This window comes from Melopsittacus undulatus, chromosome 3 (genome assembly GCF_012275295.1).
Source record: "Melopsittacus undulatus isolate bMelUnd1 chromosome 3, bMelUnd1.mat.Z, whole genome shotgun sequence".
NCBI classification, from domain to species: Eukaryota; Metazoa; Chordata; class Aves; order Psittaciformes; family Psittaculidae; genus Melopsittacus; species Melopsittacus undulatus.
The window spans coordinates 5823972-5836017 of NC_047529.1; the positions used below are offsets into that span (position 1 = coordinate 5823972).

Below are 12046 nucleotides of genomic sequence, written 5' to 3' on the forward strand. Positions count from 1 at the left end.
ATAAAAGGGATAACCAAGATACTGTGAGCCCTAGATGGCGTTAGTGGGCAGGAACTGTGCAGATGCACTTCAGATCAAATTAACTTTGGAGTATGTAGTGGGGACACTTTCTGGTTTCAAGCAGCGTAACCTAGAAGACACCCAGGTGTCGGAAAGGATACTAAATAACTGGGTAGTTTTATTGTAAGGTCCATATGTTACGACTTCTATACTGTATTCTAAATTGTTTTGTTCACATTCCTAAACTTGCAAAAATGCACAATACTAGGAGATAGCATTTTATTCTCGTATTAACTAAAATACTAAAAGCTAATTTTATTTAAAGCCCTATAACACTAAACAGATTTTTTCCCTCTGAATTTTGACCTATATATATATCTTATGTGTAGAATACTACTGAAAATACGAAGGATTTTATTTAATATAAATGGATTTTGCAGTACAACAAATAGAACAAAATCTGTCTATGTAGGATCTAATGTTTTCCAGTTAAAAAGGAACACTGGTATATTACGGGTTGTGGCATTCTGTGTCACTGAGGGCTGCATTAATCTCAGGCTCATTTTATCCTAGAAGTGATGTAGCAGATATTTAAGCCAAAGGAATGTTACTGTGCAAGTGGTTTTTAAATAATTAAGTTCAGACACATATTTTACAGGTATTTTTTGCTTTAAAGTTATGAAACAAAAATGCTCTCATGAGGAAAACTTGTCATTTGGAAATGCACTGGGGCTTGTCAATACTTCTGTGTGAAAGGAAAAGCCAAAAGTCACTTTTTTTTCCTGCTTAGACTTTGAAATATTCCTTTTAAAAGGCAGTACTTGAACTCTGTTTTGTTTCATTTCAGGTTTTCCTCCTCTGATCATGGCAAAACCTTATGAATTTAACTGGCAGAAGCCAGTTCCCTCCTTTATGCAAGATGGAGCTGTATTTGATAGATACGAAGAGGTAAGAGGCCAGTTGTGTTTCATTTGCTGTTCTCTTTTAAGTATGTAGCTGCTACAGAATATTTCATGGTTTGTTTTCATTGTACGCAATGAAGCTCCAGCAATGTGTATGGGAAGAAAATACCAACACACCATCTTGCTCTATTTTTGCTTTTACAAGAAATTACTTGACAGTGTATTTAATCCCTCTAATTTGAAATAAGCCCCAAGGAAGAGAAAGGGAGATTTGGATCAAAATATCTGTCACATGTATAAAGCTCTTATCTTTGCAGATTTATAGAGCACATTACTGAATAGAATGAATCCTTTCATCTATCAAGGGGGGGAGGGATATGTCTTTTTTTAATGTATAAAGTGAGGACCTGCATCATTTCACAAGGGAAAATAAGAGACCACAAAACATTTATGTTCTGATTCAAATGCATCATTAGAGATCTGGAGTGGTTTTATCTACTTTGGAAAATCAACCTGTACTCTATCCGAAAGATGATTACTTCAATCCTGCTTTCAGCTGTGCTTTAATCCCAATTTATTAAAGGAATGTAAACCAGCCCGTTTTACACAGACAGCTGAAATAAAGTGCAGAGACATTTATGCTATACCCAGCATCGATGTGCCCATGAGAATTATTTTATCAGGGTCTACTCTTAATTGTGTTTGGACAAGAAATCTCTAGAAGTTGAAAGTATCTCAGAAAGTGCCTTCAGGGATATAAATATTTTCTTCTTATCTTTTGAGTCCTACCAAGGTAGGGGTAGTTGGTTTACTCTGTATTTACAATTTGGGGAGCAGATAAACTAAAATGATACTAGTGGAAACCGCATTCCTTACAAAGGAGGTTCGTAAAATCTTTATTTTTCTTCAGCAAATAGGGCTCCAGAAACTCAGTCTGTGAGGATCCAGCTTGTTCTCTTGCACCTTAGATGAGAAACAGAGGATGGGAGAGTATAAAGTTGAAGTACTCAAGTTTTGGTGTGAGATCAGGACTGCTTGGTGAAGCATTTGGGTCCCTAATGTAGTGATGTTGAGAATAAGACGTCTCAAAAAGTAATACTTTTGCACTGTTATTTCAGTGTACCCAGCAGGCAACTCTGCGAGACTAGGTAATGCTGGGCAGACATGGGGTGAGATGGTAGCACCAGAAGTCTTGCTCCTTGTAGCTGAATTCACTGCCTTTCAAAACCCTGGAGAAAAGGAGGTCTTGCTTGCACCTGTTGAGTTAAATATTGTTTGTCCATCCACGAGATATTCTCTAGCTGCATTGCTTGCTGCAAGTTTGCTCCAGGTTTGCTACGGTACAGTTGGAAGCCTGGTTTGTTTCCTTGAAGGAGACTGTTCTGGAAAGAAACATAAAGAGGCTCTCATGTAGATAATGAAATGTATATTTCATCTGCAGCTTTAAAGGAATCATAGAATCACAGGATAGTTAGGGTTGGAAAGGGCCTGAAGATCATCTAGTTCCAACCATCAAGAGCTGTACAAAACCCAAAGTAACTCAGAAGTTAAGATCTGTAGCTTGTAAAGCGTGACCACATGATGGTGTGACCGATATTATCAGATATATTATGCAAGTGTGTTGTGGTGGTAACTAGATAACCTACCCAAGAGAGAGACCATTGTTTTAGAAATGCTCTGCAAACATAGAATCAAATAGCAATATCCAATCCCGATGCTACTGGGCTCACTGTTTTCAAGACAATTGTTTCAGGCTTCTAATTGTCATGGAAATTTTGTGCTTAATTCCCCACCTAAAGGTCTTGTTGGCAAAAAGAGAAGTGGTAATTGAGCTAAGGTTATAGAGCAGGTTTGTGTAGAACTAGGGCTCAAGTTTCCTCCTACAGGGTCTGGTGATGGAGCAGCTCTGATACAGAGTAAGAGGTCCAAGTTTCCTTGAATGACTATGAAAATCTGGGTCATTGTCATGTAGAGCAGCGTCTTGGTCCATCTTTTGTAGATGGAAGAGTCCCTGAACTGGAAGGATTACAAAATCATGGAGATCCCTTTGGAGCCCAGCATGATCATGTTTGACTGCTGCGAAGTTCAAGTCTAGAACAGGGTTATTGCAGCAGAATATGGGAACTAAAAATCAGACTTGATTAGGAATTTTACTGGTCAGGTTACATCTACATGGTCTGATGGAAGGTGCTATTTTTACCATACAGGAAGGCAAATTGCAGAAGAAGTGTTTTGATAAATAGAGTCAAGGCTGGGGTGAAACAGCATGCAGTTTACAGGCACCTTGGTGAAAACAATGGGTTTGATATGTCAAGAGCGTTTTGATAGATGGGAACACAGTAAATGGCAAAAAGAGTCTGCCTTTTAATGTGTGAGTAATCCTTCTGGGAAATGCAAGAGATACTCGTTTTGATTGGTAGCTAGCTGCATTTTTATATGAAACAGAACTCCAAGGGCTGTAAAACTAATAATATGGGGCACCTGGCAACTCTCTATCAGTCTCTGTAGTGATAGGACAAGGGATAATGGATTCAAACTTAAAGGGGAGATGTATATTAGATATAAGGAAGAAATTTGTTCCTTTGAGGATGGTGAGGCACTGGAATAGGTTGCCCAAGGATATGGTAAACGCTCCATCTCTGGTAGTGTTCCAGGCCAGGCTGGACAGGGTCTTGAGCTGCCTGGTCTACTGTGACGTGTCCCTGCTTGTGACAGAGGGTTGGAACTGGATGATCTTAAGGTCATTTGCAATCCAAGCAATTCTGTGATTCTATATGCAGTGTTTGGGAATAATATCCCTTTTGGCTGTGCCCATCTAAGAGGGTTCAAAGACATTACTCAACTGTGGATCCAGGAGCTCTCTTTCCTTCGTGCCCAGTGTCTAGTCAGGATAAGACCTGACTTGTACATGACCATTGCTTAGCCCACCCAGTGCCCTTATTCCATGGCAGAAACCAAAAAGGCACCTGTAGCTGCCCCCAGTGTCAGGCTGTGGAGCTGCCTCTGAGTAACCCAGCAAGAACAGACTATCCTGAATACACTTACTGGCTTGAAAGCATGCTCCATCCATTGAGCATTGCAATTTTTGTTGCCTAAATTCATATTGCTCTGCATACAAGCCTCTGAAATCACCTGGGTATGTTCATGAGCTTGCTGCCCTTGCTGTATGCACAGGAGAGGACATTTCAGATAGGTACCTCAGTCTTCAACCCAGAGCAAAGCCCTGATCTCTGATGCAGTAAGCAGTGCTGTAGCCTGCACACATTCTTGTTGGTTTGCAATTAAGGAAGTCAGGAAGTCCTGGATCCTTTTTGTGAAAAAGTGATTGATTCTGCACAATGTTATCCTGCATTTGAGCTTAATTTATGATGCGTTAATTGAGGCTGGAGGTGTGTGGAGGAAATTTCTTCTGTTAATGCAGCTAATCTGATTTTGTTGCCTTGTCTCGTCTCTTTGGTACGGCATTTGGTCTTGATTCCTCTGCAATTTAATATCCTTCAAACTCTGGCGAAAAGAGATGCTCATGGCATGTTTAATGTCATAGTCTAACAGAAAAGTGCTTCCCAGATTTTGTACCTCAAAATGAAACGTGGCCATTTGATCCTGAAGGTAGCATTGGCAAATTACGTGTTTTTAACCTCTAGGTAGTTTGAAGCATTTAATTTTCAGTACATTTTCTGAAGTTCCATTTCATTCCGGTTTTGTATTAGGTAAAAATCACTGCTTCTATTAAACAAAATAAATCTTTGTAATTGTACAAAGTAGGAAAATATTAAGTCTAATCATTATTAGTATGAAGACAGGCTGACAAGGCTGGGGCTGTTCGGCCTGCAGAAGAGAAGGCTGTGTGCAGACCTCAGAGCAGCTTCCAGTGTCTGAAGAGGGGGCTACAAGGATGCTGGGGATGGACTCTTCATTAGGGACTGTGGCGATAGGACAAGGGGTAATGGGTTCAAACTGAAACAGGGGAAGTTCAGGTTAGATATAAGGAAGAAATTCTTTACTGTGGGGGTTGTGAGGTACTGGAATGGATTGCCCAAGAAGTTGTGAATGCTCCATCCCTGGCAGTGTTCAAGGCCAGGTTGGACAGAGCCTTGGGTAACATGGCTTAATGTGAGGTGTCCCTGCACATGGCAAGGGGGTTGGAACAGGATGATTTTAAGGTCCTTTCCAAACCAAACCATTCTGTGATTCTCTGATTCTATGATTAAAAATGATTACTTTTTAGAAAGCCTGCCTTCTTCATTTCTGATTGCTTTGGGAATAGCAAATTCTCCAGGAAGTTGTCTGAGGAGAAATGTGAGGATCTTTTATTTTGGAACAATAGATAAATTGATGTCATTTGTCAAACTGACTGAAATAATGGTTTGTGTTTTCTTTTCTATAGGAATCTTTTGTCTTTGAAAGCAACTGTCTCTTCCAAGTGGATGAATTTGGCTTTTTTCTGAGCTGGAAAAGTGAAGGAAAGGTATAGTACAATTGTGTAGGGAACATGTAGTAGATATTATTGCACTTGGCTGTTTTTTGTATCTAAAACACTGTGTTAATTCACTTACAAAACTAACCTTAGTGCTGTTCTTTAAAAATTGACAGAAGTAAGTTTTTAAGAAGGAATTACCAAATAAAAGATGGAAATGCAGTATTTAGTGTTAATTAACAGTGTTTGCAAGTCAGACTCATTGCTTGTTTGGCTGCAATTCCTAATGGAGCCCTGTGTCAACAGACCTTTGAACTTGTACCTTATTTTCTCATTTCAGGAAGGACAGGTATTAGAATGCTCCCTGATCAACAGTGTTCGTTTTGGAGCTGTACCAAAGGTACTCTATACTTTTCATTGAAACCAAGAATATTTAAGCTGAAGGTGAAATGCAGGGTGAAGTTCATTCATTAAAAAAATACCAGCTTTTATTATGCAATCACTGTCTTAAAATGTTAAGTTTAAAGTCAAGTGATTTGGTGTGATGGCACCAAAGTGCAAAGTGGGAAGGTTCAGTCATCTGGGGTTTCTGGTATAGTACAGTGCTCAGGTGAAAGCTGAGCAGCAGACATCTAAGAGCAAATATGACGAGTTCTAACTAATTTGTAAATGTATGCTGGGATATTTTGTTTAGGAATCTGGAAAAAAAAAGTTCCATATTCCAGATTTGTTCCTGTCTGTTTAAAATTTGTTGTATCTTCTTGCTTCGTTGACATAAACCACTCCATGTTCCTCCAGTTCCAGGCTTTGGAGTGATTAATTTTCCTTTTTTGTGGTGAAAAGACATGTCATTTCTAACTTAACTTTCTAAAATATTTCATTTACTTCTGAGTTCTCACAATCATATTCCTAATAATTAGAATAGATTGGCTTTCAGGTTTACACACAGCCATTCTAAGTGAAAGCACTCATTTAAGATGATTAGCAGAAGTTTAAAGGTGCTAATGTATATGGAGATGGAAATGCATCTTTACCATAACACGTTGCATAACCAAAGCATTGCAAAAGTAACAAGTTATTTATTCTGTTGAACAGGATCCCAAGATACTAACTGCACTTGAGGCTGTTGGAAAATCAGAAAACGAGTTGGAAGGACGGATAGTGTGTGTTTGCAGTGGCACAGATCTGGTGAACATCAGCTTCACTTTCCTGGTAGCGGAAAACACAGAGATAGCCAAGGTATTTCACAATTAAGCAGTGTGTGGGAGTTAATGAATAAGAGGAGAGCTCCTGAGCAGTACTCAATTGTTTTTCCTGAGTAAATCAGCCTGCTTGTCTGACTGAAATACCTGGTTTAATGTCTGCTGTCACCCTCTACAAAAGGACAGCAAATATCCATTTGGAGCATTCTGTAACATGTCTGTGTGCTGTGGTGAAAGGAAACAGTGACTTTATCAGTCTCTACGCATGGTGATTTGTCAAAAGTAGATGCTGAGACCATTAAATCTAGGGGACAACATTCCCTCAGCTGTTCAGTGGCTTTGTGTGGGGCTTGTACAGCAGGCTGTGTGATGGTTCAGCAGCGGATCTGTAACACACAGGGATGCTGAAAGGAAGCGCAATAGCTTTCGTTTTCCTGGTGGGTGGAGCTCAGCCCTCCCACTTCTGTTCAGCGATAACCTAATTGTATCATGTAGTTCATATTCTTCGAAAAGACAAAAGCAGGAAAGAAAATTCTGTGCAGTTAAGGGGATTCCAGTGTACCCAGGTTCTTTTCTGTTTCCTGTAGACATGGAACAGTCTTAAGAAAACAGTGGTGCTTTTTCACACGTCATCTTTCCTGAGAGCTTAAGATTGCAGTGCAAGTTCTGTGGCTCCACCAAGGCCTGGTACTTCATCACTCTGCTGTAAACTGCTCTGAGAAACTTGATCCAGAGTACTGATAGTGTACTACAGGCTTACATCCAGAGAATCAACAGGGGTTTTGCCTGTTAGACAAACTTAGAATAGTGATCAGGAGCACACACCTGCTAAATCCCTCCTTTAAAATGGAATACATGTGTGCTGAGTGCAGCATCACTAAATCCCTTGGCAGAACTGGTTAATTTTTCATTGCTATTTCATTCTATATCTCTTTAAACACTGGCAGTACTGAGAAAACACTGTGGTAGGAGTAATACTTGTATAACTTATATGGGTAAACTAAATTGATTTTACTCTGTGTATTTTCATCAGGCTTGCAGGGAAGTGATGTGCAGCAGTTCTGTTTTGAAAACATTTAAGAAGCAAAGAGAAGGAGATGCTGGCAGTATTCACTTTTATACTTAACAGTGACTCTAGTTTATTCTGAAAGCAGAAAGTTGGAGTTAAGTTTCTTAGACACTTTAGATCTCCATAAACTGTATTAGAATAATGGGTTTGTGAGGGGCATGTTGGCCACTTACATAGATTGTAATATCTATGCAGCTACTAACTGCAGTTTATAATAGGCTTGATTTAATCCATGTTCAAAAATAAGCCCCTCTTGTGAAATGACAGAGGCAAGACTTAGGAGAAAAAGGGGCAATGGTTGTATGCTAAGCAGACAGAAATGTGTAAGGGATGCACCTGTAGTAAGTTCTGCTGTTCCCCCCCTGTTGCTGTGAAGAAGTCAAGCATTACTTGTCCCTTCCTCAGATAAAGATCAGAATTGGTTGGCACCTGATTCAGACACTTTAAACCAAGGAAATTTGGTGACAGATCCAAATACTGAAGTCCAGAACCTTTCTGCCCAGAAAAAAAGACAAAATGTTATTCTGCTTCTGTAGATAATGATTACAATTGGAACAGAAGCAATTGTTCCTCGCTGAGGGTTGGCTTATAATGGAGCTGAGTAACCATGACAAAAGAAGAAAATGAATGCAAGTTCCTGCTGAATTCAGGCTATCAGTGGGAAGAAAATTCTGTCAGGTTCAATAGGACAGGGTGGCACAGAGTGGGGGCATTCCCCCGGGGGTAGGCATGCTGTGGGCAGTAGTGAACGCTCCCCTCCAGGCAGGGCTCCTCATAGCAATCTCTCTTGTGATCTGCATCATCTCTGCATAGGGGCAGCCCCATGTTCCTCTGCCACTTGTGGCGATGTGCTCAGCAGGGTTGGCCCAGTCACTGCTGAGCTCCAAGTGTAGCTATTCCAACAACAAGAGTGTGTTTATTATCTTTCCGCTTGTCTTCGAGCTCCAACTCTGGTATTTACATTCTATCTACTTAAATTCTATTGGTGTTTTCAGCTGAGAAATTTGTTTTCATTTCCACTCTTAAAACAACCACAAAATAGGGTGTACTCTGTCTCTGATTGCAAGCAGCTGTCATGGTCCACTCCTAAAGTAATTCCACTGTGGTAGTAAAGACTGCCTGTAAAAGGAGGAATTTAAGACCTAACGTTTGGAATCCTGATTAAATAAATTAGATAAGTTACTGTGAACTAAAATTAGAACATACACAAGCACGTATTAGAGGTGTGAGAGTGTATGTGTATCTTTCTAACTTCTCAGATGGACTTTCTGTGCCCCTAGTAATCTGATAATCTGTTTTCCTCAATCTAGGACATTTGAAAAGGCCAGATGAGTATTTGGGGGGGGGATTTCCTTAGTGCAGTGCTGATGGGAGGCTGCCTATCCAAAAATGGCATAAGTCCAATAAAGCTGTTGTAGTTCAGCAACCCAAAATCTGAACTTCTTGTCTTTCTCATCCACTTTGGCAATGCATTAAGGAGTCGAACTTAAAAGATTAACCTAAGTCAAGTCAGCTCTTCTTAAATTCTTTAATATTACTGCACATCAGGGATAAATTTGTCCTGACAGTTGTTCTCTCCCAGATCCAGCTGTGCTATTGGGAAGGACCATCTCTCCAGCTGATAGCTTTTGCACTTCAGCCAGAAAATAGTCTACACTGACCTGCTGGCAGAGGACTTTATGTGAACACTCCTAATTCATTTCAAGGAAAAGCCATAGCATTAGGCTTACGTTGCCTATTTAGGGGCAGAGCTCACACCAGTGTTGAAGATAACCTGGCTCTAGAAAGTGCTTGTGCACATGATTCCTTTGGTGGTAGGTAAGGATGGGAGCAGCCACAGGGGAGACAGGGTGGGAAGGAGAGTAGTGTAACCTTGCACACGGGCATAGCTGGATTTGACGGAAAATAGGTATTTTCTGCAAGTGTTTTACTGAGACAGTGAGTCACATGTTGACAGCTAACCTGAGAGGCACCCGAATGAATGGCATGTGCTGAAATGCTCTATTACTCTTATGCTGACAAACAATATAAAGGTAAAATGCAGCTTTATTGTATGGCATAACAGCTTTCCAGTATCTGCAGGGGAGCTATAGGGATGCTGGGGAGGGACTCTTCATTAGGGACTGTAGTGATAGGACAAGGGGTAACGGGTTAAAACTTAAACAGGGGAGGTTTAGATTGGATATAAGGAAAAAGTTCTTTACTGTGAGGGTGGTGAGGTACTGGAATGGGTTGCCCAGGGAGGTTGTGAATGCTTCATCCCTGGCAGTGTTCAAGGCCAGGTTGGATGAAGCCTTGGGTGGCATGGTTTAGTGTGAGGTGTCCCTGCCCATGGCAGGGGGGTTGGAACTGGATGATCTTAAGGTCCTTTCCAACCCTAACTATTCTATGGTTCTATGACTGCAGTTGATAGCATGTCTCAGCTTGTCACCTGGAACAGTATTTTTCAGTTTTAAATATGTTTCAATTTGTCTGAAATGGTTATGCGGATCACTGTGGTTTTGGTACCATGAAAGCTCCAGGCTGATGGGTTTTGTTGCTGTTTCTGCTATATGTCTCTTTGACTTACAGAAAAAGTTGTTTCAGTTGGCTCTGCTTTTTTTTCCATGAAACAAACTATTAAGTGTTTGCCCAAAACATATTGCTAGGAGAGCAACTAGAAGGTACCAGAAGATTCCCATGGGAATATCCCACAGTCACATTGCAGAAAAGTTCTGTTTTCCCATAGCTCTGTTTTGTTTTAGTGTTTCAAAGCAAAACTTCCCAAGAAACCTGCAGAACATTCGTGAACAGAGCTCTTTAAGTCTACTGCTGCTCTCTGTATCCAGTTATGCTATTATATGGCTCATGTCTCATAGCCTATCTGATAAGCATTTCTAAACTGTGGCTGTCTCAAATATATGACCACTGCTTACATATTCGGGTAGCCCTGTGCCAAGTATGTAATACCATGCTCTGGAGAAATCTTCATATCCCAGACAGCCTGCAGTTAAGTGTCTGTGATTTCAAAGTCCTTTTCAGCTTTCTTGTGTTCTTTCTTGGATATGCCACTGTGGAATTACCAGTAAATTGAAAACTTGGGCCCTGGTTCTCCATAACCAAAAGGTTGATTTCACTGTGTAAAGCTCCACTGTGTTTGTCTTAGTTTGTATACAAAAGCAGGCAAAGTGAGTTTTCCAACCACTTCCAGAGTAGACCCCTCCAATACCAGAAAAGTCATTCTGGGGTGGAAGGCTTTGCTGAAGGGTGATAGCAGCCTGGACACATCAGGTATCTCCCAGGACAGTGTATTGTGTGAGCCTCAGCTTTTCTGATGAAATACTTGAAAGTCAGATATCCGAGCCCCTTTTATCTTTGTAATGAAATTTTCACAGCAGTGTCATGCAAGTCTGTGCTGCAGCTGGTTAGGTAGGGGATAGGCTTTACACTGTCATCTCATCTCCTTACTTTTGCTGTCTTAAGTGAAAGGTTTGGTAATGTTCATAACACAAGTTACTGCTGAGATATCTGCGTTGAGAGAAGAGGGACATCTACCGGTCATAGCATCGCTGGATGAGGGCAGAGGACTAGGGAATCCTGTCAGGCTGTGTCTGTCCTGGGAAGAGTTGGAAAATGGCTCTACTCTCCCTGGGTTTCCTGAACCTTCAAGCTCTCAAGCCCTTCACTCAGGCACTGAAGGCCAAAATCAGAGGGCAATGTCCCCTTGCATCCCCAGCTTTCCTGATGCTGGAATTGTGTGCAAGTGTAGAGAGTCTGCACTGAAAAAGTGAAAGTCAAGTCTCAAGAGGTCTGGATAACACTGGCCTCTTCTGTAAATAAGCCACGAACGACCTTGTCTAGAATTTCATGAGCTGTAGGTTACAGGGATTTTTAGCTGGTCATAATTTTTTGCCCTTTTTAACCCTCCTAAATGAAAGGTTGGGGGCTAAGAGAGAGCTGAAAGGTCAAACTTATCTGTGTGCCCTGCCCCTGCTGCCTGTGCTTCGTCAGTGAACCCTGCTTAACACAAGGTCACTAAGTGCCTTGGAAGCATTTGAGTACTACAGCAAAAGCTGATAGAGTGCTTCTGAGAGCAGTTGTTCTTGCACCTTCTCTTTCAAGAGGTATTAGTATTAGACCTTGATAGAGAAAAACAATACACTCTGCTTATTCCAACCTCCAGTGTACTTAGATTTTGGCCTCTCATGTCAGCCTAACTGTCTGTATTTAAAGTGTATTTGGTTCTGGTTTTCTTTCTTTGGGATTGGATAGCAGGGCCCAGATTCCTCTTTGATAAGAATGTGGAATAATTCTTGATATATCAAAAGTAATTCAGGAATTAATTTGACATTAAAGGTACGGAGCCGTGTTCTGAAAATTGGAAAGTATTTAGCATTAGAATCAGTAAGAACCAAATGTATCCTATATTTCTATCAAAAACATTTTGTAGCTCTACTTACAAAGATGATGAAGGGAG

The 12046-nt window shown here is 40.7% G+C and overlaps 1 protein-coding gene across 2 annotated transcripts in view; it reads left to right on the forward strand.

The window, feature by feature from the left end:
- Positions 1–857: 857 nt before the first annotated feature.
- The window catches only part of PLCB4 (phospholipase C beta 4), a 91534-nt gene continuing 80345 nt past the window's right edge, over positions 858–12046 (forward strand). For both annotated transcript variants that reach the window (XM_034060876.1, XM_034060877.1), the window contains exons 1-4: positions 858–948; positions 5290–5370; positions 5660–5719; positions 6415–6558. In XM_034060876.1, the coding sequence (XP_033916767.1) occupies positions 865–948; positions 5290–5370; positions 5660–5719; positions 6415–6558 (369 nt within the window). In that variant the 5' untranslated portion in view covers positions 858–864. The remainder of the gene's footprint in view (positions 949–5289; positions 5371–5659; positions 5720–6414; positions 6559–12046) is intronic.